A 27,885-nucleotide genomic window follows, 5' to 3' on the forward strand; every position below is an offset into this window, starting at 1 on the left:
AAAAAAGTTACACATATACCGATAGCATAAACATAAGCAAATCATAATCTTTTCATAGACAACTCACACAACAACCTTTGTACAATATTTGCTGCAAATATATAACAATGGTTGTAACAATGATCTATACAGTCATTGTTTTTGTCAATAATGTCACAGCAGGACCTGCTCACAGAATCTGGCATGACCAGGGCCGATATTGCAGAAATACACATTCCTAAGAAATCATTGTTTCTACTACGGTTGTGCAATTGCAACAAATCTTGTACAAAGTATATCCTGTCAGAGGTCAGTGGAAAAGTTATGATTTGCTAGGTATGACTCTCCTGTTTATATACATGTATCATCTTTGTGTCTGAAGTTCTGATTAATGGTGATGTACTGGTATCAGAGGACCAGTGCCAGTTCGTGGCCAGAGCAATGGTGTTGGGGGGTCAGGACTCCCGGTTCCTATTCTCAGCCCTACCACCTACTCATTGTGTGGCCTTGGGTAAATCACTTTACCTCTGCATGGCTCAGTCCGTCCATGACATGGGGATCATACTGCTAGCAGCCTAGATAAAGAGATTGTAGATGTAGTGATCAAAAGCATCACACAGAGCGAATGTTAGACTCAGCTTCACTGTTCAGCTTCAGCCCCTGGGCAATGGGTGCCCTGTAGTTCCAGATACGGTGCTGTGTAATTGTGTAAATAGCTGGCTAATGGTAGCTGTGCCGTTTATCTCCCTCCCTGTGAGCTACCAACACCACCCCGGCCTCTGCTCAGCATCCCGCCTTCCCAGCTAACACAGGGGATTGTCCTTCCACCTCTCTCAGCTGCTGTCCACCTAGCTTCAAAGCTAATCCCTTGCATGGCCCCCAAGGCCTGACTCAGGGCAAAGGGGTCCCAGCCCATCCCCATTGCAGGGACCCAGCCTGCTACAGGCTCCCAGCCGGGAGTAACAAATGGGATCTGAAAGCTAAAGAAATAAGGCACACAATGGTCTCTTCCCTCAGGACTTTGTAGGCAAGCTTTAGGGCCCACAAGCTGTATGAGGCACAATCTCACCCACCAGCCACTCAACCTGCTCCCAACCCTCAGCTGCTTTTACGTGATTTCCTGGTGTCCCTCTCCACTCCTGACTGGCCTGTGGGCCCCAGCACGGCTTGCTGCTGCACTCCCTGCAGGCTCCTTGTCAGGCTGCAGCAGATCCTGTCTCAGCCCCAGAGCAGAGGGAACTCAGCTGGTGAGGGAGACTCAGCGAGTGACGGGGGGAGAAGAGGAGTGAGCGAGAGGGTCAGCGCCTTGTGGGGAAAAGCGCAGAAGTGGGTGGAGCCTTGAGATGAGATGTGGAGCAGAAACTGGGCATTGGAGGGAGAGGCAGGGCAGGGGGCAGGACATCAGGGGTCCCGTTACCAGAAATTAGCAAGGTGGCAACTCTATGAGTTAATGAGTTGTACACAGACCCATTCCCCAGTTTGTCACGCTGACAAAGCAGACTAAGGTCAGGAAATGATTTAATGTCTCTCACTGGCCCAGCACCAGCTTACCACCCAGATCTGCACGGAACGTGGTCTGAGAGCCAGAGCAGCAAGAGAAAAATGTAGTCCCTTTATGAGTAATGAGCCGGAGAAGCCTGTCCCGGATCTGTTTGGTCCTCACACCATAGATGATGGGGTTTATCATGGGGGGCATGAGGAGGTACACGTTGCCAATGAGAACGTGGAAATATAGAGGCACATTGTGGCCAAAACGGTATGTGAGAGAGGAGAAGAGATTTGGGATGTAAAAGACTAAGATGGCACAGAGGTGGGAGCCGCAGGTCCTAAAAGTCTTGAGCCGGGCGTCCTTTGTGGGGAGGCTGAAGATGGCCCTGAGGATCTGGATATAGGACACAGTGATAAAAAACACATCCACACCGATCACAAAGAATAGCACAAATAGGCCATAGTAACTAGTGACGTGTATGTCACCACAGGCCAGCTTCATCAGAGCCATGTGTTCGCAGTGCGTGTGGGGAATGATGTTTGTTCTGCAATATGGCCACTGACTTACCAGGAGGAAAGAGGGTAGTATGATGATGCCACCATGCAGTACCACGGCTAGGCCGATATTGGCCACCACGGAGTTTCTCAAGGTGGTGGAATGTCTCAGGGGGTGGCAGATGGCCACGTAACGATCCAAAGCCATGGCCATGAAGAACCCAGACTCCATCACTAAAAAGCAGTAAAGGAAGTACATCTGGGTGAGGCAGGCTCTGAAATCTATTTCCCTGGAATTGAACCAGAAAATGCTCAACGTTTTGGGCAGGATGGACGTAGACAGGACCAGGTCTGTGACAGCCAGCATGCAGAGGAAATAGTACATGGGCACATGGAGGCTCGGCTCCATCTTCACAATGAACAGGATGGTGAAGTTCCCCAAGAAGGCTATGACATCTATGGCGCAGAAGGGGATGGAGATCCAGACATGGGCCGCCTCCAGGCCAGGAATGCCCAACAGGATGAAGGTGGAGGGGTTGGTGAAGTCGGTTGTGTTAGAATTTGACATGGAGTAGGGGAGAAGGTATCCAACTCTGAGGCAGAACGGTGTCTCCTGCATGTACCGTACGTTCCCCTGACTTCCTGTATGTGCCCAGGGTCTAGGGTGATGGTTGCAGTAGAAATGCCTGGATGGAGAGACAAATGTTAGTATGAGACACTATATGCACTACTGGAGGCCGTTCTCATCAGATAAATGAATTATGAAACACTGACCCTACTAATGCCAATTCCATATTTTATGGTGCTCCATGTGTCAGTAATTCCTACATTTTGTGGTGTGGGAATCCTTAGTGGGCACCAGCAGAACCCAGAGTGTGGATACTGGTATCCATAATTGTTCCTTAATGAATGAATACCAGGCTAGAGATCCCATGCTGCAGGGAATTCCCTATTTAACCGGTTGCTCAAAATCTGAGAGTGGAAAAAAACCAAAGCTTTGCCAATACATGTACTGGGGGAAACATCCCAGCTAGACCAAGCATCAGGGAAAAGTCCTGGGCGTCATTGATAGAAGATCCACAGAAACACCTGTTCATTTGCAGTACTGGTAAAAGAAAGACAATGTTCTCATACCTCAGAAATGGGATGGAGAATAACCTGCTCTGGACACGCGCTCAGTTGTGGTCACTCAGTCTCTATAAAGGATACAGCAGAAAGAAAGGGGATTTCCGAGACAGGCTTTCAGAATGGGGGAGGCTGTGGAATGTGGGCAGCCTGAAAGTCTGGGACTGTTTAGTTTAGAGAAAAGACAAAAAGGGGGTATAGGATAGAGGAGAGGAAAATAAACAATAGAAGTGATTATGTCCAAATGGACAAACAGAGAACAGTTCCCAACCAGTAATATCCGTAGACACTTTGTGCTTCCCCAAATATGAGGCAAATTATCAGCAAAATGGATTGGGAGGAAAAAATTAGACAGAAAACTGGGAAGGAAAAGAGGAAATTTTATTGGAAGCATTTATTACATAACTAGAAAGTCACAATTCCAAAGTCAAGGAAGTGGACAACTCTGTCTAAAAACCTGGTTTAGTGACAAACGGAAGGCAGCTATTAGGGGTGGGGAAAGCAATATACAACACATGGGAAACAGGGACATGGATAGCAAGCAATACAACTTATGAACACTGATAAAGGACGTTAGAGATATCAGGGGGAAACCCATGCTTGGCAGGGCTAAGGTTCACAAAAAGCAGGTTATTAAGTATATTAAGAACAAAAGAAATCCGAGAAAAGGTTTAGGCCAATTCCTAGAGAGAGAAAGGAAACTTGCTAATGTTGCAGAAAAGGTAGATGTGTTCAATACTTATTTTTTGTTCTACATTTGGAAAGAAGCGGTATGATGTACTCATATCACCTAAAAAAGAACAGGAGTACTTGTGGCACCTTAGAGACTAACAAATGTATTAGAGCATAAGCTTTAGTGGGCTACAACCCACTTCTTCGGATGCATATAGAGTGAAACATATATTGAGGAGAAATATATACACACATACAGAGAGCATGAACAGGTGGGAGTTGTCTTACCAACTCTGAGAGGCCAATTAAGTAAGAGAAAAAAACTTTTGAAGTGATAATCAAGATAGCTCAGTACAGACAGTTTGATAAGAAGCAAGTTTGAGAATACTTACAAGGGGAGATAGATTCAATGTTTGTAATGGCTCAGCCATTCCCAGTCCTTATTTATCTTATCTTATCTCCTAGAACTGGAAGGGACCTTGAAAGGTCATCAAGTCCAGCCCCCTGCCTTCACTAGCAGGACCAAGTACTGATCTTTGCCCCAGATCCCTAAGTGGCCCCCTCAAGGATTGAACTCACAACCCTAGGTTTAGCAGGCCAATGCTCAAACCACTGAGCTATCCCTCCCCCCAATCCTGAGTTGATTGTGTCTAGTTTGCATATCAATTCCAGCTCAGCAGTCTCTCGTTGGAGTCTGTTTTTGAAGTTTTTCTGTTTTAAGATAGCCACCCGCAGATCTGTCATAGAATGACCAGACAGGTTAAAGTGTTCTCCCACTGGTTTTTGAGTATTATGATTCCTGATGTCAGATTTGTGTCCATTAATTCTCTTGCGTAGAGACTGTCCGGTTTGGCCAATGTACATGACAGAGGGGCATTGCTAGCACATGATGGCATATATCACATTGGTAGATGTGCAGGTGAACGAGCCCCTGATGGTATGGCTGATGTGATTAGGCCCTATGATGATGTCACTTGAATAGATATGTGGACAGAGTTGACATCGGGCTTTGTTACAAGGATAGGTTCCTGGGTCAGTGTTTTTGTTCAGTGATGTGTGGTTACTGGTGAGTATTTGCTTTAGGTTGGGGGGTTGTCTGTAAGCGAGGACAGGTCTGTCTCCCAAGATCTGTGAGAGTAAAGGATCATCTTTCAGGATAGGTTGTAGATCTCTGATGATGTGCTGGAGAGGTTTTAGTTGGGGGCTGAAGGTGACAGCTAGTGGTGTTCTGTTATTTTCTTTGTTGGTCCTGTCTTGTAGGAGGTGACTTCTGGGTACTCGTCTGGCTCTGTCAATCTGTTTTTTCACTTCAGCAGGTGGGTATTGTAGTTTTAAGAATGCTTGATAGAGATCTTGTAGGTGCTTGTCTCTATCTGAGGGATTAGAGCAAATGTGGTTATATCTTAGAGCTTGGCTGTAGACAATGGACCGTGTGGTGTGTCCTGGATGGAAGCTGGAGGCATGTAGGTAAGTGTAGCGGTCAGTAGGTTTCCAGTATAGGGTGGTATTTATGTGACCATCGCTTATTAGCACAGTAGTGTCCAGGAAATGGACCGCTTGTGTGGATTGATCTAGGCTGAGGTTGATGGTGGGATGGAAATTATTGAAATCATGGTGGAATTCCTCAAGGGCTTCTTTTCCATGGGTCCAGATGATGAAGATGTCATCAATGTAGCGCAAGTAGAGTAGGGGTGTTAGGGGACGAGAGCTAAGGAAGCGTTGTTCTAAGTCAGTCATATCACCTAAGATGTGATTAGTGGTCAAAGAGGATAATAAACAGCATCTACAATAGAACCTTAGAGTTACAAACATCAGGGTTATGAACTGACCGATCAACCACACATCTCATTTGGAACCAGAAGTACGCAATCAGACAGCAGCAGAGCCAAACAAAACAAAAAACAACAACAACAACAAAAGGGAACTACAGGACAGTACTGTGTTAAAAGTAAATTATGTTAAAAAAGAAAGGGAAATATTTAAAAAAAGATCTGACAACGTTAGGAAACAATGGAAAAGCTGGTATGGGATTAGATTAAAAAAAAGTCTAGGAATATAATTAATGCCAGGCAACAAAAGAGTTTCTGGAAAAGAGGTCTTGTCAAAGAAACCTGATTTCATCCTTTAATGAGGGTACAAGTTTGGTTGATCAAGGAAACCACACAGATGCAATAAAGTTTGATTATCTGAGGCACTTCATTTAGTAGGGGAAAACATTCAGAAAAAAATAGGAACAGTCTACAATATTAGTAGAGCACATGTAAAATGAACTAAAATCTGGCTAACTGAAGGATCCCAGAAAGCTCTTGTCAATGGGCCATTGTCAGTGAATGCGGCTGATTCTAGTGGGGTTCTGCAAGAATCAATTCTAGGCCCAATACTGTTCAATATTTTCATCTATGGTCTAGAAGGGAATGGAAAATGGGGGGGGGGGGAGAGCTCAGTGGTTTGAGCATTGGCCTGCTTAAACCCATGGTTGTGAGTTTAATCCTTGAGGGGGCCATTTAGGGATCTGGGGCAAAAATCTGTCTGGGGATTGGTTCTGCTTTGAGCAGTGGGTTGGACTACATGACCTCCTGAGGTCCCTTCCAACATTGATATTCTATGATTCTGATCACTGCAAATAAAATTTTAGGATGACCCAGAGATTGACGGAGTGATTATTACAGTGAGGAGGCCAGGGCGGGCACACTGATTGATCTGGAGCATTTGGTGAACTGGGCCCATGCAAACAAAATGTTTTAATACAGAGAAATGCAAAGTGATCCTCTTGGAACAGGGAATGCAGACCCATCCCAGAGACTAGGGCACTGTATTATGGAACGCAGGGACTCTGAAAAGGCTTTAGGGGTCATTCTGGACACCCAGCTCATTGTGAGCTCCCAGTGCGATGCTGTGGCCAAGAGGACTGATGTGATCCTTGGATGCATAAACAGGGGAGTGGTGAGTTGGAGCAGGGGAAGGATTCTACCTCTGCATGTGGCATTGGTGAAACTGACTGCGTCCAGTCCTGGGGTCTGCATTCCAAAAAGGGTGTTGAAAAATTGGAGAGGGTGCAGAAAAGGGCCACAAAAATGTTTAGAGGCTGGAGAAAATGCCCGACAGAGAGAGACTTAAAGAGCTTCATCTATTTATCTTATCAAAAAGACGATGAAGAGGAGACTTCCGTGGGTAGAAAACTGTGGGTAATAATGGGCTCTGTAATCTAGCAGAGAAAGGCAGAGCCAGACCCAGTAGTTGGAAACTGAAGCCAGAGAAATTCCAGGTGGAAAAAAGGCCAAATGCTTAGCACTGAGGGTGATTAATCATTGGGACAAACTGCAAAGGGAAGTGGGTGGATTCTACAATTCCCCATCTCTGCAGATCCAGACTGGATGCTTTTCTGGAAGATCTGCTTAAGGGCTCATCTACACTTAAAATGTTACAGTGTCACTGCTGTAGCGCTTCAGTGTAGACACTACTGACACCGACGACTGGAGTTCTCCGGTAAGTGCAGGTAATCCACCTCCCCGAGAGGTGGGAGCTAGGTCCATGGAAGAATTCTTCATTAAACCTCATGCTGTCTATACAGGGGGGTGGATGTATTTACTTTAAAAAAAAGGCGCAAATTTCGGGCTAGTTGCATTAACACAGGCACAGCATGCAAGTCACAGGAGGTGATTGTACCGCTCTGCTCGGGACTGGTTAGGCTACAGCTGGAGTGCGGTGTCCAGTCGTGGTCACCAATCCATAGGAAGGACGTAGAGAAACTAGAAAGGATCCAGAGTTGAGAGACAAAGAGAATCCAAGGGCTGGAATACAAGCCACATGAGCAAAGGCTGAAGCAACTGGGTATGTTTAGTTTGGAAAAGAGGAGATAAGCAGGGGACAGGACAGCAGCCTTCAGATACTTGAAAGGCTGCCACAAAAAAGTTGGAGAAAAAATGTTCTCTCTTGCCACTGAGGGCAGGACAAGAGGCACTGGGTTCAAACTACAGAGGAGTAGATTTAGATTAAACCTCAGGAAAAAATTGCTAACTGTAATAACAGGAGAACAAAGGAGCAGACGCCTTGAGAAGTTGTGGAAGCTCCTTAGCTGGAGGTTTTCCAAAGGAGGCTGGATAGTCACTTGCCAGGAATGGTTTAGACAGATCACATCCTGCATCTCGGCAGGGGTTACACTAGATGACCCTTGTGGTCCCTTCTCACCCTGTGGCTTTATGATTCCATGATGTAAAATCCTACTTTAGATCAGGTCCTAGTCACACAAAACTTATGGAGCTCAATACAGGGGTAACTGCGTGAAATGTAATGGCCTGTGTCATACAGGAGGTCAGGCTGGATGATCAAATGGTCCCTTATATCCTATGACTCTATCAATAAAGAAGGTAGATCAGGCATTTATATTTACTGTGTCTCACAAAACATGAACAGGGGAACATTCAATTACATTGAAAGTCTGAACATATAAAACTGAGAAAAGAAATTGTTTACATAATACATATTTGGCCTGTGGAACTCCTTGCCAGAGACATTATTGGAGCAAAGAGCTTAGCTGAATGGGATTTTCAAATGGATTGGCCATTGTAGGCAGTGCTGGGGGCACCACCCTTCGGTAAGGCTGTCTGACACCTTCAATTAGGAGACCTCATTTTCAGTTGCTTATAAGTTTACCAAACTTGAAGCATTTGGACTGAAATTTCCCATGCTGGGTGTCTGTTTCAGGCTGAATTATTTTTTCAAAGTTTCAGACCTAACAGTTCAGCTGCCTTCTCGAATTAAGCTCGGAGAGAAGATGTCTTGCCCATGTTGAAAAATTCTTATAATTGTTCCAGTGAGGACCACTAGGACCTCCATGCTTTCCAGAGGAGAAAAGTAATCCCCCATCCCTCTCTGCCATTAACAGCCAGAGCTCTGAGATGTGAGAGGAGGAGGTGACAGTCTCTGTGCATGAAAACACAGCTGGCTACTGAGTTTTTTATTCAGTTCTTTCTCCAAGAAAAGTTTTGCCTCAGTGGGGCCTGAGTAAACTATGGGCCGGGGCCTCAGACTTTGGCCTTTGTATTGTACATCTAGTAACACCTTTCATGCTCAAGGATTCACTGTGCCACTGAAATGCAGCTGCCCTGGGGCTGGAGCTCATCAGCAGAAAGGGACATTTTGGCCCATGATACTGGCGCAAACTCATTACCTGTGAAAAGTGCCTTGGGATGTTTATCGGCTCTGCAGAGCAGAAAGGACCACAGACCTATTCTCTATCCCACCGTGCGCTTGTTGTTGCACTGGGTTTGTCAAGCAGGTGAGCTCTTCAGTGACAGATGGGTACCTGTGAAGTCTGAGACAGAAGTATCTTCCCTGGGAATCCCCCTCAGGTAGCCGTGTCCCACACCTTTCTCACCCCAGCATCTGCAGCAATATCCCACGCAGAGAGCCGATACAGTGGTGAGCACTGTTTATAACAGAGCTCTGTGCAATCCCAGGGTAATTCGCTCAGCATCTAGGGGCAAAGCGGCATCTGGATGTAAACAGGCTGGACACTGGAGACACTCTAGCCAATGACTCTCTTTCCATGTCTGTGATTCTGTGCTCTTTATCCAGCTTTAGGAGTAAACAGTAATTAAGGGACCTTCCCAAAGGGAGATGAGAACTCTTGAGCTCTGTGTTGAGTCACAGAGGAATTGGCTGCTCAGTGAAATTGTGTATATTTAACAATTATAGTGGATGAGTAATAAAATTATGGATAATACCTATGTCTCTTCCAACCCTAATCTCTTATGATTCTATGGCCTTGTGGATACTCAGCACCTGTGCAAGTCAGGACACTTTGGGTTCCTAAACATGCATGGATGTGCACCTAGCCCAGGAACCTGTCTCTGACAAGGCCTGGCTCCAGATGCTTCAAAGTAAGGTGTGAGTAACTAGGCAGATGTAGGGTATTCTACTGTCCCCCTTGTAATTCTGCTTAATCTCTAAAACAGATCTAGGGATTTGGTTGCAAAAAAAAACTAGATAAGTTCATGAAGGATAGATTCATCCCTCGCTATTAACCAGGATGGACTGGGATGGTGTTCCTAGTCTCTCTTTCCCAGAAGCTGGGACTGGGCGATGGGGGATGGATCACTTGGTGATTACATGGTCTGTTCATTCCCTCTGGGGCACTTGGCACTGGCTACTGTCGGAAGACAGGATACTGGTCTAGATGGACCTTTGGTCTGACCCAGTGTGGCCATTCTTATGTTCTTATGAGAAAGATGCCTGAGGGGAGACACGAGCACTTTCTGCAGGCACATGGAGCTATCGCTAAGGGCTCAGAGACCAGTAATTCTCCTCAGTAACTGTCATCATACCATGCACCTTTCATTGAAGGATCTTCAAAATACTTAGAAAGGAAAGTCACTATGAACATATCCCCATTATACAGATAGGTAAACTGAGGCAAAGGAAATGTGAACTTGCCGCGGTCACACAGAGAATGACAGACAAAACCCAGGAGTCCTGACTTGCCTACTGTAACCAGGGTCTCTTCATCACTAACTGAGCGCATGAAAAGAAGGAAATGGACTCATGCTGTAGCAGGGCCTGTTCTTTGGGTGGATGTGATGGATTTCCCTGGGGTGCCACCTTGAACTGGGGGACCACTGACCACTCTGGCATACCGATCTGGGATCCATCTCGTACTGTGATGCTGTGACATGCTGCAATCATCTCCAGCTCTTGCACTTACACAGCCATACACGGACAGGGACACACCCAGCTGCAGTTACATGACTGCTTTCACTAGCCACTCATGAACCAACAAGAGAGGCTCCTGCCAATTTACCCTGGTTCTCCAGCCTAGGACCCCAGAGGTGTATCATCACGCCATGGTCAGAAGCCTGACCAGTGTAATTTATTACCCAGTCTCCCCCTCCCTCAATATGGAGAGGATAATCAGTCTTTGCAAATAAGATTGAATAACACCACCAAATCTTTTATCACAGGTAGGGATTTCTCCAGATCAGTGGGTAGTGATCGATCTATCTGGGGTCGATTTATCGCATCTATTATAGACGTGATTAAATCAATCCCCGATCGCTCTGCCATCGATTCCAGTACTCTTGCGAGAGGTGGAAGCGGAGTCGACAGGGGAGCGGCAGCAGTCGATCCCGCGCCGTGAGGACGTGAGGTAAGTCAATCTAAGATACGTTGACATCAGCTATGCTATTCTCGTAGCTGAAGTTGCGTATATTAGATCGACACCGCCCCACAGTGTAGACCAGAGCTAAGTGTTTTTAGTTTACTACGTCTTCTGCTTGGGCAGTTTGTTTGTTCAATACCATTTGTGTCTTTCAACTCCTCCCTTAACCTTAGCATGTGTTTAGTTACTGGGTTTCCTTTTCCCTCAGTGTCCCTTTCAGTAGAGATCTCAGTCAAAGGTTATGTTTGGGGTATTGTTATTCCGGGCTCTGGTGAGATAAGGATGTAAGAGGACCTCTGTGGAGCTGCTTCCCAATCCCAGGGTTATACCCATGCAAAAAATCCACCAACACCTTTCTCTCCCTCTTTCCCCGGATCCCCATTCCCAGCACTTGGACCTTGCCCACCCCCACCCCCCTTTCCTAGCGGGTTGTGATCTGTGCTCTCTGGGATAAGAGATGTGTCTTCTCCAAGCAGCTCTTGCACAGCTGTTTTGTGTGTCTTACCAGCCCAAGGAATCACCTCTTCCCCTCGGTGTGACGTTTCATTAGCATTTTAACGAACAACTACCTCTTCAGTAGGATCTACAAAATCACAATCCGAGTTCTATAAACTAGACAGGATTTGAATCAAGCATTGTCTTACCCTGATGGTACAAACAGTTCACCAATCTTCCATACACATGCCTTGATTTCTCCTTGCCAGCCTGGGACCCCCTCCTCGGTCAAAGTCTTTTTCCTCTAACCATGTTCTCAGGTGTTGAGTAAGGTGGGGGAATGAGGCCAAGTGGTGATGTCACTTCCCCCTTTTATAATTTCTGCCATGTGGAGGGAACTTCATTGTCCCAAACAAAGATCCCAGCACCGTAAGTGGAAAACTACAGGCAGAGGATGGAGTCTAGTGTCAGATGAGATGATGAAATGATTTTGCATGCTTCAATGAGTCATAGCAGAGGCCATAACCCATAATCTGGCTAGAACGTCCACAAGAAAGTCCATCAGGTGGGGATAAATGTTTTCCATGGCCCATTGTGTTCTCTGATGGGCCATCAACTTGAATTGTCCATTCACAATGTGCTGGCTAGACTGGATGTAAACTACCTTGTGGGAACTACCACAGGAGCAAACACATTTGAAATACAGGCAGATAGTCAATATTGATAACTTCAGATACAAAAATGAGACATGCATACAAATAGGATAATCATATTCAGCAAACCATAACATAGACACCTGAAATGACATATTTTATACTAGAATTGTTTCAATTATATAACAGTGGTTATTATGGGGATGCCAGGATGTTGTTTTGGAGTACAGAGTGTCACAACAATATATCTATCAAATTAGAGCTCTCTGATATCTAAATTTGTATTTTTAAATAAGACATACAACCATGTACAGAAAAAGACTACAATTCTGCTCTGTTCCACAGGAGAAAAGCAAGTTGAGGTACAGAGCAAAGGAAAATGAAAGAGTGTTTTCCCACTATCCATCACATGTGCAATATGTGACCCCCTGAAAATGTCCCTTTCACTTTCCTTGTTCAGCGATTATCACCTGCATTTGTCCAACCTCAACTTCACACACATTACTAGATGAACAGATATATTGTCACAAAGGAACGTAGCCTCCTTCCAAACCGAGCACTGTCTGGATCTGTCTCTGGGAAGGTGCATAAAGGGGTCTGGTTGTATATTCGCAGTCTTGTTGTGTTACTGAAGTTTTGACACCCACATGATCACTGGCCATAGAGTGACATTTCTTCAAATGCCCACTACAGAATTTACCGGTCATTTTTTCTAGTAATGTTTCCCCAGTGAGAAAGCTGCCAAAAGTGACAGAGTTTATGGGGCCAGTTCTAGGTACAATATATCCTCACTCCTGATCTTGTGCTGCCCCTTGATTCGGAGCAGCTATTGGAGGCTGTGATGGGTTGGTCCCCCCTTCTGGGATGCCACAAGATGTACTGGGGTTTCACTGAGCCCCTCCTGCTCCACCAGCCTGGATTCCCTCTCCCTGTTTTGCTGAATTAGGGATGAAACTCACTAGAACAGGGACTCCAGGCCTCTTCCATTTTGGGGACCACTTTCCAAGGGAGAGAAAAACCCTCTCCCGGCCCCAAAGCTGGCACTGCCTGGTTCAGGAAGCATTTCCTTCAGGGACCCCGGCTGGATCAGTCTGAGAACCAGAGCACTCCGGGAAACACCGAAGGTACAGGAGCCATATTTGGGTGAAGAGACCATCTTGTGGACACCTTTCCGCAGGTTTGTGATCACCCAGTCCCACTCTCCTTCCACTCACAATCACCTGGCATCAATGGAGCAGCTCCAGGTTTGCTGTCACAGTCCTGCTCAAGCTCCTGTGGCTGGACACCCACCAGATGGCTGTGTTTGGAACCCACATGCTGGATCCGTGTGTGCTTTTAAGCTTTCCTGAGTCTGAGTCATGTTCAAGCCCTGCTCTGGCTCTGGGTTTCTAGGCCCACTCTTGGAGTGCAGCTTCTATTCTAGCACCTCCCTCTGGGAGTGGAGACCTGCACGCCAAGACCCTGAGTCTACTTTCAGCCTGGCTCCCCCAGACACTCCAATTGGTTCAGCACACCCTTCCCAGAGCTTCCCCTTGGGCTCACTCTATTTCCAGTTTCTCTCTTTGGGGCACAGGATCGTTAAAGCAAACAGACCCAGGCTTTGAAAAGGAGGTGATAAAACAATTCCTCCCCTTTAGACAGCACAAGAGATACCCAGGTCTAGATAAACACAATACAATAGCTGCATGCCATTCCCTGCCTCAGTGTTCTCACCACCCTGGAGCATTCTTTGGGATTTGGGTAGAGCCCTCTAAGGAGTCCAGAGCCACCTCCTGCAACTCATGGCTTCTCATCCAGCTGGAGACTGTCTCTCTGCTGCAGCCACAGCCCTGCAACCAAAGAATCCCCTCTCCTGCCCTTGTGCCTCTCTCCTACCCCAGCTTCTTCTGATTCATTCAGTCTGTGTGTTTCTAAAGGGCTAAACCAACTCCTCCTCTCTCTGTTCCCTCTTCTGGGGAAGTTCCATCCCTTCGACACCCTCCCCGTGCAGAGAAGGTGGAGGAAATTGGTTTTATCTAAAATGCAGTTACTCCTTTCTTCTAAAGAAAGTCTTTCATGATGAACCTATTTCATCATTGCTGATAGTCTTTAATGATGAACCTATTTATAGACAGATGTCTCCACCCTGACTCTAGCAGCATGATTGATCCAAATTCAACCTTTAAAGGCACATTAGAGAAGTATGTAAATGGTAATTAGGGCCATTCCTTTTAAATAGTTAACGGAGCTGTGGTAAATGGACTAGAGTTTTGAAATGCAAATCTGTATTGTTAGAGAATTAGAGAGAATATTAATTGTATGCATTTACTTACGTCTTGTTAGATGTTAACCATGTAAACAGATGGTTCCTCTCTGTTGCTATATCTGTCGCTTGAAAGATCAAAAGGAAATACTAACATTTAAATGAAACTTCGGTGTAATAATTTCATGGTTTATATTTCTCTTTGAAGTTTGTAGTAAACTTCTTATGAATTGCTGATGAATGGAACTAGTTACCTGTGTATACATAGGAAATAGGTAATTCTACTTGAAAGTTACTTTTCTTCACTATCATAGCCTGACAGTGGTCTATAAAAGAATTCTTGAGCCCTGATCCTATCATCTCAAATCTGCTTAAGCTTTATCATGGGAAGCTTGAGCCATAAGACTGTGGTCTCCTGTTCCATCCTGGATCACCCTGATATTGGACAGCAACCTATGAACTAATTATGAATGAACTCTTTGCAACTCTAAAGCTCACCATCTCTATCATGAAACTGACTTGAGAACTCTATTCATGTCTGTATGTACAATGATCTTTTAACCAATACTCTCTCTTTAGAAGAATAGCAGGGTTGGAAGGGACTTCAGGAGGTCATCTAGTCCAACCCTCCCGCTCAAAACAGGACTAATCCCCAGATTTTTGCCCCAGATCCCTAAATGGCCCCCTCAAGGATTGAACTCACAAGCCTGGGTTTAGGAGGCCAATGCTCAAATCACTGAGCTATCCCTCCCCCCTCTCTTTAACTAAATCTTAGTTTAGTTAATAAGAATTGGCTGTAAGCATGTATTTATATTCATTGAATTGGGGGATAATGTGTCAGATCCTTTGGAATTGGTAGAACTTTTATATGATGAAAAACATTTCTCAGTGATCCTCATCATATTTGACTTGACTGTCTCAGAAAAAGCCCAAGGCTGGGTTCCTTTAAGGGATCTGGCAGTGTCTGGTTACTACAGGGGGGAGGGAGGCATTGGGTCATTAACCAGGGCTGCCTCCTACCCTCAGGTAGGCTCCTTGTCAGGCTGCATCAACTCCCAGCCAAGCCCTGGAGGAGAGGGAGCTCAGTTGGGATGGGAGTTGATGCAGCCTGACAAGCCAGCCTCTCCGGTCCCTGTTATCACCCAACACCACAGTAGGTGGCACCACACACCAAACTGAGTTACCTGAGTGCTTTACCTAAGCCACTCATGGACCAACCATGGAAGCTCTAGCCAATTTCCCAGCTCCCTGGCCATGCACCCCTACTGGAGTATAAGATGTAACATGCATGATTTTTCTGAAAAGCTTTTAGGTATGCTAGGTGTAGTAAACAAGAAGTCCTATGGGGATACTGCTTCTCAGCTAACACCTGTAAACTGGCTTAAAGCTTGTCACAGAAGGGAAACCATAATAAACCTGGTCTGCTGTGTGGGAGGAGAGACTGAGGCACCCCAACTCATGGCATTGATGAATATCTGTATCGAGTTATCACGAGTGGGAAAAGCACAATAGTTAACAATCCTGCACAGATACAAAGAAAGGTTTTCTAGCGAGAAGGCACACTTCCTGACTTTTGAGATCACTAGGCTTATCTTCAAGGTGTTAAAAAGTACACAGAACTGTGCAATAACACATGTGGGTTTGACTGTGGTGCAACACTTCAATGTTTGAAATGCAAAATAGAATTATACTCAGGAACAGGGGTTGGTACATTGTCCTCTCCACATTGATGGAGGGTCAGACTGGATAATAGACTTACACTGGTCAGGCTTCTGACCAGGGCAAGATGATACAGCTCTGGGGTCCTAGGCTGAGGATCCAGGGGAAATTGGCAGGAGCCTCTCTTGTTGGTTAGTGGCTAGTGAAAGCAGTCATGTCCCTGTCCGTGTATGGCTGTGTAAGTGCAAGAGCTGGAGATGATTGCAGCATGTCACAGCATCACAGTATGAGATGGATCCCAGATCGGTATGCCAGAGTGGTCAGTGGTACCCCAGTTCAAGGTGGCACCCCAGGGAAATCCATCACATCCACCCAAAGAACAGGCCAAGCTACAGCATGAGTCCATTTCCTTCTTTTCATGCGCTCAGTTAATGACGAAGAGACGGTTGCTACAGGAGGCAATTCAGGACTCCTGGGTTCTGTCTGACATTCTCTGTGTGACCTTGGCTAGGTCACATCTTCTTTGCCTCAGTTTACCTATCTGTGTAATGGGGTTATGTTCATAGTGACTTTTGCTAAGTATTTTGAAGACCTTTCAATGAAACGTGCCGCATGGTATGGTGATAGTTACTGATGGGAATGACTGGTCTCTGAGCCCTTAGCGACAGCCCTGTGTGCCTACAGAAAGTGCTCGTGTCTCCCCTCAGGCATCTTTCTCATAAGAACATAAGAGCGGCCACACTGGGTCAGACCAAAGGTCCATCTAGACCAGTATCCTGTCTTCTGACAGTGGCCAATGCCAGGTGCCTCAGAGGGAAAGAACGGAACAGGTAATCACCAAGTGATCCATCCCCCATTGCCCATTCCTAGGTTCTTGCAAGGAAAGACTGGGAACACTATCCCAGTCCATCCTGGCTAATAGCAAGGGATGGACCTATCCTCCATGAACTTATCTAGTTCTTTTTGGAACCAGATCTCCAGATCTGATTTAGAGATTAAGAAGAATTACAAGGGGGAGAACAGAATATCCTACATCTGCCTAGTTACTCACACCTTAATCTGAAGCATCCGGAACCAGAGCCAGGATCCTGGGCTAGGTGCACATCCATGCATGTTTAGGAACCCAAAGCGTCCTGACTATCACAGGTGCTGAGCATCCACCAGGCCATAAAATCATAGGAGATTAGGGTTGGAAGACACCTAGGAATTATCCCTACTTTTCTTACTCATACACTATAATTGTTAAATATACACAAATTCACAGAGCAGCCAATTCCTCTGTGACTCATCACAGAGCCCAAGAGCAGTCATGTCCCTTTGGGAAGGTTCCTTAATTACTGTTTACTCCCAAAGCTGGATAAAGAGCACAGAAGCACAGACATGGAAAGAAAGACATTGGCTATTGTGTCTCCAGTGTCCAGCCTGTTTTCATTCAGATGCCGCTTCATCCCTAGAGGCTGAGCGAATTACCCTGGGATTGCACAGAGCTCTGTTATAAACAGTGCACACAACTGTATTGGCTCACGGCATGAGATGTTGCGGCCGATGCTGGGGTGAGAGAGGTGTGGGACATGGCTGCCTAAGGGGGATTCCCAGGTAAGATACTTCCGCCTCAGAATTCACAGGTACCCATCTGTCACTGAAGAGCTCACCTGCTCGACAAGCCTGGTGCAACAACAAGCACACGGTGGGATAGAGAATAGGTCTGTGGTCCTTTCTGCTCTGCACAGCCATTAAACATCCCAGGGCACTTTTCACAGGTAATGAGTTTGCTCCAATATCATGGGCCAAAATGTCCCTTTTTGCTGATGGCCTCTAGCCCGAAGGCAGCTGCATTTCAGTGGCACAGTGAATCCTTGAGGATGAAAGGTGTTACTAGATGTACAATACAAAATTCTTAGGCCCCGGCCCATAGTTTAATCAGGCCCCTTTGAGGCTAAACTTTTCTTGGAGAAAGAACTGAATAAAAACCTCAGTAGCCAGCTGTGTGTTCATGCACAGAGACTGTCACCTCCTCCTCTTGCATCTCAGAGCTCTGGCTGTTTATGGCAGGGGAGTCACAAGGGGAGGCTATTTTATCTGCTGGAAAGCATGGAGGTTCTAATGGTCCTCACTGGAAAAAATATAAGAATTTTTTCCACATGGGCAAGATATCTTCAAGAAGGCAGCTGAACTGTTTGTTCTTAAACTTTGAAAATACAATTCACCTGGAAGTAGACACCCAGCATGGGAAATTTCAGTCCAAATGGTAAATGTTTGGTAAACTTATAAGCAACTGAAAATGAGGTCTGCTAATTGAAGGTGTCAGACAGCCTTAACTAATGGTGGTGCCACCCATGCCACCTGCAATGGCCAATCCATTTGTGAATGCCATTCAGCTAAGCTCTTCGCTCCAATAATGTCTGTGGTAAGGAGTTCCATAGCCCAAATATGGATTATGTAAACAATTTTCTCTAATCAGTGTTATATGTTCAGACTTTCAAAATAATTGAATGTTCCCTTGTCCGTGTGTTGTGAGACACAGTAAATATAAATGCCCGATCTACTTTCTTTATTGACAAAAACAACTAGGAGTACTTGTGGCACCTTAGGGACTAACACATTTATTTGGACATAAGCTTTCGTTGGCTAAAACCTACTTCATCAGATGCACGGAGTGGAAAATACAGTAGGCAGGTACATACACAGTGCATGAAAAGATGGGAGTTGCCTTACCAAGTGTGGGGTCAGTGCTAAGGAGACAATTCAATTAAAGTGGAAGTGGGTTATTTTCAACAGTAGAATACCGGGGAGGAAATATCACTTTTGTAGTGGTAATGAGACCAATGTAATCAGGGTGGCCCATTTCAAACAGTTGACAAGAAGGTGTGAGTAACAGTAGGGGGAAATGAATACAGGGAAATTAGTTTTTGTAGTGACTCATCCACTCCCAGTCTTTATTCCAGCCTAATTTGATGGTGTCCAGTTTGCAAATTAATTCCAGCTCTGCAGTTTCTCTTTGGAGTCTGTTTTTGAAGTTTTTTGGTTGAAGAATTGCCACTTTTAAGTCTGTTATTGAGTGACCACGGAGACTGAAGTGTTCTCCGACTGGTTTTTGAATGTTATAATTCTTGACATCTCATTTGTGTCCATTTATTCTTTTGTGTAGAGACTGTCTGGTTTGGCCAATGTACATGGCACAGGGGCATTGCTGGCACATATCACATTGGTAGTGTGCAGGTGAACGAGCCCCTGATGGTGTGGCTGATGTGGTTAGGTCCTATGATGGTGTCCCTTGAATAGATATGCGGAGAGAATTGGCAATGGGGTTTGTTGCAGGGATCGGTTCCTGGGTTAGTGTTTGTGTTCTGTGGTGTGTCGTTGCTGGTGAGTATTTGTTTCAGGTTGGGGGGCTGTCTGTAAGTGAGGCCTGGCCTGTCTCACAAGGTCTGTGAGAGTGAGGGATCATCTTTCAGGATAGATTGTAGAGCCTTGATGATGCGCTGGAGAGGTTTTAGTTGGGGGCTATAAGTGACAGCTAGTGGCGATCTGTTACTTTCTTTGTTGGGCCTTTCTTGTAGTAGGGGACTTCTGGGTAGCCTTCTCGTTCTGTCAATCTGTTTCTTCACTTCACCAGGTGTGTATTGTAGTTAACTGTACAGGTTTTTAGTAAAAGTTGTCCACTTTCTTGACTGTGGAATTGTGGAATTCTAGTTATGTAATAAAATCTTCCAATAGAATCCCCATCTTTCCTTCCAAGTTTTCTGTCTAATTTTTTCCTCCCAATCAGTTAGCTTCAGCTTTGGGGAATTAGCCCCTTTGAAAAATAAGTGTCTATAGATATTACTGGTAGGGGACTGTTCTCTGTTTGTCCATTTGAAAGTTATCAGATCCATTGTTTATTTTCCTCTCCTCTATCATATACTCCCTTATTTGTCTCTTCTCTGAACAGTCCCAGACTTTTCAGTCTGCCCACATCCCACAGCCTCCCCAATTCTCATAGCCTGTCTCAGAAATCCCCTTTCTATCTGCTATATCCTTCATAGAGACGGAGTGACCACAACTGAGAGCGTGTTCAGAGCAGCCTATTCTCAATCCCATTTCTTAGGTATGCAAACATTGTCTCGCTTTTGGCCACTACTGCAAATGAACAAATGTTTTCGTGGAGCTTCTATTAATGACACCCAGGTCTTTTCCCTGAGGTGTGTTCTAGCTGGAATGTTTCCCCTGGTACATGTCTTGGCAAAGCTTTGGTTTTTTTCACTCTCAGATTTTGAGCAACGGGCTAAATAGGGAACTCCCTACAGCATGAGTTCTCTAGCCTGGGATTCATTGCATTGAGGAATAATTATGGATAACCAGTATCCACACTCCGGTTTCCTGCTGGTGCCTATTAAGGATTCCCAGACCACGATGTGTAGGAATTACTGACAAATGGAGGACCATAAAATATGGAATTGGCATTAATAGGGTCAGTGTTTCATAATTCATTTATCTGAATGATGAAAATGTCATTTTCAGTATGTGAAGAGTGATGAATCTTCTTCAACCATGTTCTACAACAGCCACCAGTAGTGCATGTAGTCTCTCATATTAACATTGTCTCTCCACCCAGGCTTTTGTACTGTTACCATCACCCTAGAGCCTGGGCACATACAGAAAGTCTGGTGAATGTACGGTACGTGCAGGAGACACCGTTCTACCTCAGAGTTGGACACCTTCTCCCCTACTCCATGTCAGATTCCAATACAACCGACTTCACCAACCCCTCCACCTTCATCCTGCTGGGCATTCCTGGCCTGGAGGCAGCCCATGTCTGGATCTCCATCCCCTTCTGTGCCATATATGTCATAGCCATCTTGGGGAACTTCACCATCCTGTCCATCGTAAAGACGGAGCCAAGCCTCCATGTGCCCATGTACTATTTCCTGTGTATGCTGGCCATCACTGACCTGGTCCTGTCTACATCCATCCTGCCCAAAACGCTGAGCATCTTCTGGTTCAATTCCAGGGAGATCGATTTCAGTGCCTGCCTCACCCAGATGTACTTCCTTCACTGCTTTTTAGTAATGGAGTCTGGGTTCTTCGTGGCCATGGCTTTGGATCGCTATGTGGCCATCTGCGATCCCCTGAGACATTCTACCACCCTGACAAACCCTGTGGTGGCCAACATCGGTGTGGCCGTAGTACTGCGTGGTGGCATGATCATACTGCCCTCTTTCCTCCTGGCAAGGCAATGGCCATATTGCAGAACCAACATCATTCCCCACACACACTGTGAACACATGGCTGTGTTGAAGCTGGCCTGCGCTGACACCCGTGTCAGTAGTTACTACGGACTCTTTGTGTTATTCTTTGCGATGGGTCTGGATGTGATTTTTATCGCTGGGTCCTATATCCAGATCCTGAGGGAAGTCTTCAGCCTCCCCACAAAGGACGCCCGGCTCAAGACTTTTGGGACCTGCGGCTCCCACCTCTGCGCCATCTTAGCCTTTTATATCCCAGCTCTCTTCTCCTTCCTCACGTACCGTTTTGGCCACAATGTGCCCCTACATTTCCATGTTCTTATTGGCAATGTGTACCTCCTGGTGCCCCCCATGATAAACCCTATTATCTATGGGGTGAGGACCAAACAGATCCGGGACAGGCTTCTCCGGCTCATTACTCATAAAGGGACAAAAATTGTCTCTTGGTGCTCTGGCTCTCAGACCAAGTTCTGTCCAGATCTGGGTAGTGAGTTGGTGCTTGTTCCACTTCCCTGAATCACTTGCTGATCAGTGAGAGACATTAAATCATTTCCTGACCTTAGTCTGCTTTGTCAGCGTGACAAACTGGGGAATGGGTCTGTGTACAACTCATTAACTCATAGAGTTGCCACCTTGCTAATTTCTGGTAACTGGACCCCTGATGTCCTACCTCCTGCCCTGCCTCTCCCTCCAATGCCCAGTTTCTGCTCCACATCTCATCTCAAGGCTCCACCCACTTCTGCGCTTTTCCCCGCAAGGCGCTGACCCTCTCGCTCACTCCTCTTCTCCCCCCGTCACTCGCTGAGTCTCCCTCACCAGCTGAGTTCCCTCTGCTCTGGGGCTGAGACAGGATCTGCTGCAGCCTGACAAGGAGCCTGCAGGGAGTGCAGCAGCAAGCAGTGCTGGGGCCGACAGGCCGGTCAGGAGTGGAGAGGGACACCAGGAAATCACGTAAAAGCAGCTGAGGGTTGGGAGCAGGGTTGAGTGGCTGGTGGGTGAGGTTGTGCGTCATACAGCTTGTGAGCCCTAAAACTTGGCTACAAAGTCCTGAGGGAAGAGACCATTGTGTGCGTTATTTCTTTAGTTTTCAGATCCCATTTGTTACTCCCGGCTGGGAGACTATAGCAGGCAGGATCTATGCAATGATTATGGGCTGGGACCCCTTTGCCCTGAGCCAGTCCTTGGGGGCAGGGCAAGGGATCAGCTTTGAAGTTAGGAGGACAGCAGCTGAGAGTGGTGGAAGGATCAGCCCCTGTGTTAGGTGGGAAGGCGGGATGCTGGGCAGAGGCCGGGGTGGTGTTGGTAGCTCACAGGGAGGGAGATAAACGGCACAGCTACCATTAGCGAGGTATTTACACATATAAACGGCACCTTATCTGGAACGGCACCCATTGCCCAGGGGCTGAAGCTGAACTGTGTAGCTGAGTCTAACATTTGCTCTGTGTGATGCTTTTGATCACTACATCTACAATCTCTTTATCTGGCTGCTAGCAGTATGATCCCCATGTCATGGACGGACTGAGCCACGCAGTGGCAAAGTGATTTACTCAAGGCCATACAATGAGTAGGCGGTAGGGCTGAGAATAGGAACCATGAGGCCTGACCCCCGAACCCCACTGCTCTGGCCATGAACTGGCAGTGGTCCTATGATGCCAGTACATCATAACTTCAGACACAAAGATGATACATGCATATAAAGAGGATAGTCATACCTAGGAAATCATAACTTTCCCATTGACACTTGACAGGACATTTTGTGCAGGATTTGTTACAATTGCATAACTGTAGTAGCAACAACGATTTCTTAGGAATGTCTATTTCTGCAATATAGGCCCTGTTCTTTCCAGATTCTGTGAGCAGGCCCTGCCTCATACCAGGCCTCTGATACAGGGGCTTATGTCTCTGGCTCTCTTCCTACTACAGCTACCATTATGCCAATCCTTGGGTCGTCTGCCAATTTTATCTACTGTGATTTTGTATTTCATTCCATGTCATTGATAAAAGTATGGAATAGCATCAGGCCTAGAACTGATCCCAGCAGAACTCCACTGGAAACACCCCCATTCCCTGACAATGGTCTACTGACAACTGCATTGTGAGATCTATCAATTAGCCAGTTTTTAGCCCATTTAACATGTGCTCTACTGATACTGTACAGTGTTCATTTTTGTATCTGAATGTTTTCCCGTACTATGTTTAAGACTATCCTGTATTTGCTTGTTATTTGGCTCGGCTGCTTCCTGATTGCACACTTGTGGTTCTGAAGAAGAAGTGTGGTTGATCCATCACTTCGTAACTCTAAGGTTCTACTCTAGATGCTGTTTACCACCCTTCTTGACTGATCAGAGATTGGAAAGTATTTCATTGCGTCAAGTGATCTGAGTACCTCACACTGCTTCTTTCCACACGCAGAACAAAAATATTTCTCGAACATATTTTCCTTTTCTGCAACATTAACAAATTTACTTTCTCCCTCTAGTAATTGGCCTAAACATTTAACAGGATGTATTTTTTTAATATACTTAATAACATCCTTTTTTTATCCTTAACCCTTCCAAGCACAGATTTTTTCCTGATACCTTTCATGTTCCTTATCAATTTTCATAAATTCCAATTTGTATTACTTGTTGTCTATTTCCCCTTTCCCCCCATATGTTATATATTGCTTCTCCATTGCTGCCCTCCCTTTGACAGTAAGCCAATTTTTTAGTTCTCCCTAACTGTGGAATTGTGGCTTTTGCTATCTAATAAACTCTTCTTAAAGAACTCCTAAGTTTTATTACCATTTTTCTGTCCTAAATTTTCCTACCAATGAGTTTTGTTGGTAATTTGCCTCAGCTTTGAGGAATTAGCTCTTTTGAAGCATTAAGTATCTATATCTGTTCCTAGCTGCGAACTATTCTCTGTTTCTCCATCTGAATGTAATCCTTTCCATTCTTTTTCCACTCTCAGATTTTGAGCAATCGGATGAATGGGGAACTCCCTACAGCATGGAATTTCTAGCCTGGGTTTCATTGCATTAAGGAACAATGATGGATAACCAGTATCCACACTCTTGTTGCCTGCTGGTACTTCTTAAAGTTATCCACACCATGACATGTAGAAATTATTGACACATGGAGCACCATCAATTCTGGAATTGGTATTAGTAGGGTCAGTTGTTCATAATTCATTTATCTAAATAATGAACATGTCATTTTTAGTGTGTGAAGAGCCACCATCTGCTTCAGCCATGAGAATAGCCTCCAGGAGTGTATGTAGTGTCTCATATTAACATTGTCTCTCCATCCAGGCATTGTACTGCATCCATCCCCTAGAGCCTGGGCACATACAGGAAGTCAGGGGAACGTACGGTACATGCAGGAGTCACTGTTCTGCGAAAGAGTTGGACACCTTCTCCCCTACTCCATGTCAGATTCCAACACAACCGATTTGACCAACCCCTCCACCTTCATCCTGATGGACATTCCTGGACTGGAGGCAGCCAATGTCTGCATCTTTTGCACCATGTATGCCATAGCCATTTTTGAGAACTTCACCATCCTGTTCATTGTGAAGATGGACCCAAGCCTCCATGGACCCATGTACTATTTCCTCTGCATGCTGGCCAGCAGCGATCTGGTCCTGTCCACATCCATCCTGCCCAAAACGCTCAGCATTTTCTTGTTCAATTCCAGGGAGATCGATTTCACTGCCTGCCTCACTCAATTGTACTTCATTCACTCGTTCTCAGTGATGGAGTCTGGGATCTTCGTGACCATCGCTTTGGATCACTACGTGGGCATCTGTGATCCCCTGAGCCATTCTGCCACTCTGACAAACCCTGTGGTGACCAAAATTGTCCCGGACATAGTGCTACATGGTGGCATTCTCGTACTGCCCTATACCTTCCTGGCGAGGTGGTGGACATATTGTAGAACAAACATCATCCCCCACTCATACTGCGAGCACAGGGCTGTGGTGAAGCTGGCCTGCATTGACACCCACATCAGTAGTTATTATGGTCTCTCGGTGGCAATTTGGGTGACTGGTCTGGATGTGATTTTTATCGTCGTGTCCTATATCCAGATCCTCAGCGCCATCTTCAGCCTCCCCACAAAGGGCACCCGGCTCAAGAATTTTGGGACCTGCTGCTCCCTGCTCTGCGCCATCTTAATATTTACATCCCAGTTATCTTCTCCTCCCTCACGTACTGTTTTGGCCACAGTGTGGACCTGCAATTCTATGTTCTCATGGCCAGTGTGTACCTCCTGGTGTCCCCCCATGCTAAACCCCATCACCTACGGGCTAAGGACCAAACAGACCCGGGACAGGCTGCTCTGGCACTTTACTCATACAGGGAATAATGTTTTTTCCTGGTGCTCTGGCTTTCAGACAGAGCTCCGTGCAGAGCTGGCTGGTGATATGATGCAGGACCCTCTTCCCTGAATCACTGACTGGACAGTCAAATAGACATTAAACACTTTCCTGACCTTGCCCTGCTGTCTCAGCATGACAAACTGAGTAATTGGTCTTTGTACAATTCTGTAACTCATAGGGTTGCCATCATTCTAATTGATGGCAACTGGAGCCCTGAGACCTACCTCTGCCCCGCTTCTTTCCCCTGCTCCACATCTTCCCTCAAGGCCCCACCCATTTTTGCACCTCTTTGCTCGTGTCTCCACAGCCTTCTCCATTTCTTCCCTCCAGGCCCATCCCTCTTCTCCCCTCACCACGCCACTCGTTGGATAATCTCCACCTTCCTCCCACACCTGGGCTCCTTCTGCTCCATGTCTGGGAAGGGAGCTGCTGCAGCCTGACAAGGAGCCTGGCTGCAGGTAGGAGGTGGCCACAGCTGAGCAGAGGCTGCCGTGGGTTAACGACCCAATGCCTCTCTCCGCCCCGCAGTAACCGGATACTGCCAGGTCCCCTTTTTGACCAGAATTTCTGGTTGAAATCTGTTTACCTGTAAACCCTTAATGGCACCTAGAGACAGAAGCCAAAAACATGACTGTCCGGGCAAAACCCAGATGGGTGGGAACCCTATTAACTCACGTTTGATTGTATGAAGTGCCTATATCCTTATGTCTTTGGGCTTTTACTTTACTCTTCACTCATACTCCTCATAGTCAGGGACAGGAGGCTGGGGCACAGACATGTATCTATACATAGGTTGTTCAAAGTAACTGCATTCTAGATAAAGCCAGTTTCCCCCAACTTCTCTGCAAAGGGGTTGGTGTGGAAGAAGTGGAACCTTCTCAGAATAGGGAACACAAAGAGAAGGGGTTGGTCCAGCCCTTTAAAAACAGAGACTGAATGAGCCAGAAGAAGCAGGGGAGAGGCACACAGGCAGCAGAGGGGACTTTTTGGTTGCAGGGCTCTGGCTGCAGCAGAGAGACAGACTCCAGCTGGAGGAGAAGCCAGGAGTTTCAGGAGGTGGCCGGAAACCCCAGAGGGCTCTGACAAAATCTCAAAGAATGCTTCAGGTGGTGAGGACACAGATGCAAGGAATGGTGTACAGGTGTTGTATTGTGCTTACCTGGATCTTGGTTTCTCCTGTGCTGTCTAAAGTAGAGGAATTGTTTTAGCAACCCCTTTTGCAAGGCCTGGGCGTGTTCGCTTTAGGACTCATGGGCCCCAAAAGAGAGAAACTGGAAACAGAGTGTGCCGAAGGGGGAGCTCTGGGAACATGTGTTGAAGGAATTGGAGAGTCTGCGGGAGCTGAGCCAAAAGTAGTCTCAGGGCCCTGGCATGCAAGTCTCCACTTCCAGAGGGAGGCGCTAGAACGGACGCCGCACCCCAGAGTGGGTGTAGAAACGCAGAGCCAGACACAGGTCCTGAATGCTGCTCTGACTCAAAAGCACATGGGTCCAGTGTGTGGGACCCAAACATACCTGCCTGGTAGGTGTCGAGCTGCGGGAGCTTAAGCGAGGCTGTGACAGGAAACCTGGAGCTGCTACACGGATGCTAGGGGACTGTGTGTGGAAGGGGAGTGGGGCTGGGTGGGGAGGTGTCCACAAATTGTTCTCTTCACCCAAACATTGCTCCTCTGCCCTCGGTGTTTCCGCAAGTGGTCTGGTTTCTGGACTGATCCAGCCAGAATCCCTGAAGAAAATGTTTCCTGAACCAGACAGTGCTGGTTTCGGGTCAAGGAGATGATTTGTCTCTCCCTTGGGTAGTGCTCCTCAGAACAGCCTCCCTCTCTCTGCCACTTGTAATGTACATACAATCCTAGGGGCCAGTTACAAACACTTAAGGGGCTGTTATTCCATCAGTGTCAGTGGCAATTGCAGGTGTAGCGCTGTGAATCGCTGCCTCTGAGAGCTGATCTGGCTGGGCATGAAGGCAGTGTGCATTACTCTGGTTATTAATCCACGTAAAGCTACCCTGGCCATTACCATCAAGCAACCTGCAGTTGCAAACCGGACAGGTGGCAGCTTCATAGACAGGGCTGGAGGCTGCTCAAAAGATGTGGGCGCTCGTACAGCAGCAGCTGCTGCCCTGTTCCCGTCTGCAGCCTTTGTGGGGATTTCTTGGCAGCAGGCTTGCTACAACGCTGCAGATCTACAGAACAAGGGGGACCCCGGCTCCCGTTGATGGAAGCAAAATGTCGGGGCTGAGGAAGGGTGAGGAACTCTGGGCTGACATGTTCAGTGAACATAAGAACATAAGAACGGCCATACTGGGTCAGACCAAAGGTCCATCCAGCCCAGTATCCTGTCTTCCGACAGTGGCCAATGCCAGGTGCCCCAGAGGGAGTGAACCTAACAGGCAATG

General features: G+C 46.4%; 2 protein-coding genes across 2 annotated transcripts; one reads left to right on the forward strand and one right to left on the reverse strand.

Moving 5' to 3' along the window:
• Positions 1–1,507: 1,507 nt before the first annotated feature.
• LOC135982119 (olfactory receptor 52R1-like) lies at positions 1,508–2,581 on the reverse strand. The gene has a single exon (XM_065587388.1). It carries the CDS (start codon positions 2,579–2,581, stop codon positions 1,508–1,510), a length of 1,074 nt encoding a protein of 357 aa, XP_065443460.1.
• An 18,035-nt stretch (positions 2,582–20,616) lies between these two features.
• Positions 20,617–25,928, forward strand: LOC103307312 (olfactory receptor 52N4-like). The gene is made up of 3 exons (XM_065587471.1): positions 20,617–21,616; positions 24,545–25,318; positions 25,819–25,928. Exons 1-3 carry the CDS (start codon positions 20,617–20,619, stop codon positions 25,926–25,928), a joined length of 1,884 nt encoding a protein of 627 aa, XP_065443543.1.
• Positions 25,929–27,885: the final 1,957 nt, after the last annotated feature.

This window comes from Chrysemys picta, chromosome 1 (genome assembly GCF_011386835.1).
Source record: "Chrysemys picta bellii isolate R12L10 chromosome 1, ASM1138683v2, whole genome shotgun sequence".
NCBI lineage: Eukaryota > Metazoa > Chordata > Testudines > Emydidae > Chrysemys > Chrysemys picta.

Coding starts and splice junctions, on each gene's coding strand:
- LOC135982119 (XM_065587388.1), bottom strand. CDS start 2,581: ATGCAGGAGACACCGTTCTGCCTCAGAGTTGGATACCTTCTCCCCTAC.
- LOC103307312 (XM_065587471.1), top strand. CDS start 20,617: ATGTCAGATTCCAATACAACCGACTTCACCAACCCCTCCACCTTCATC. Junction 21,617..24,544: donor GTTCTGTCCAGATCTGGGTA/GTGAGTTGGTGC, acceptor ACTCCATGTCAG/ATTCCAACACAACCGATTTG. Junction 25,319..25,818: donor GTTATCTTCTCCTCCCTCAC/GTACTGTTTTGG, acceptor TCTTCCCTCCAG/GCCCATCCCTCTTCTCCCCT.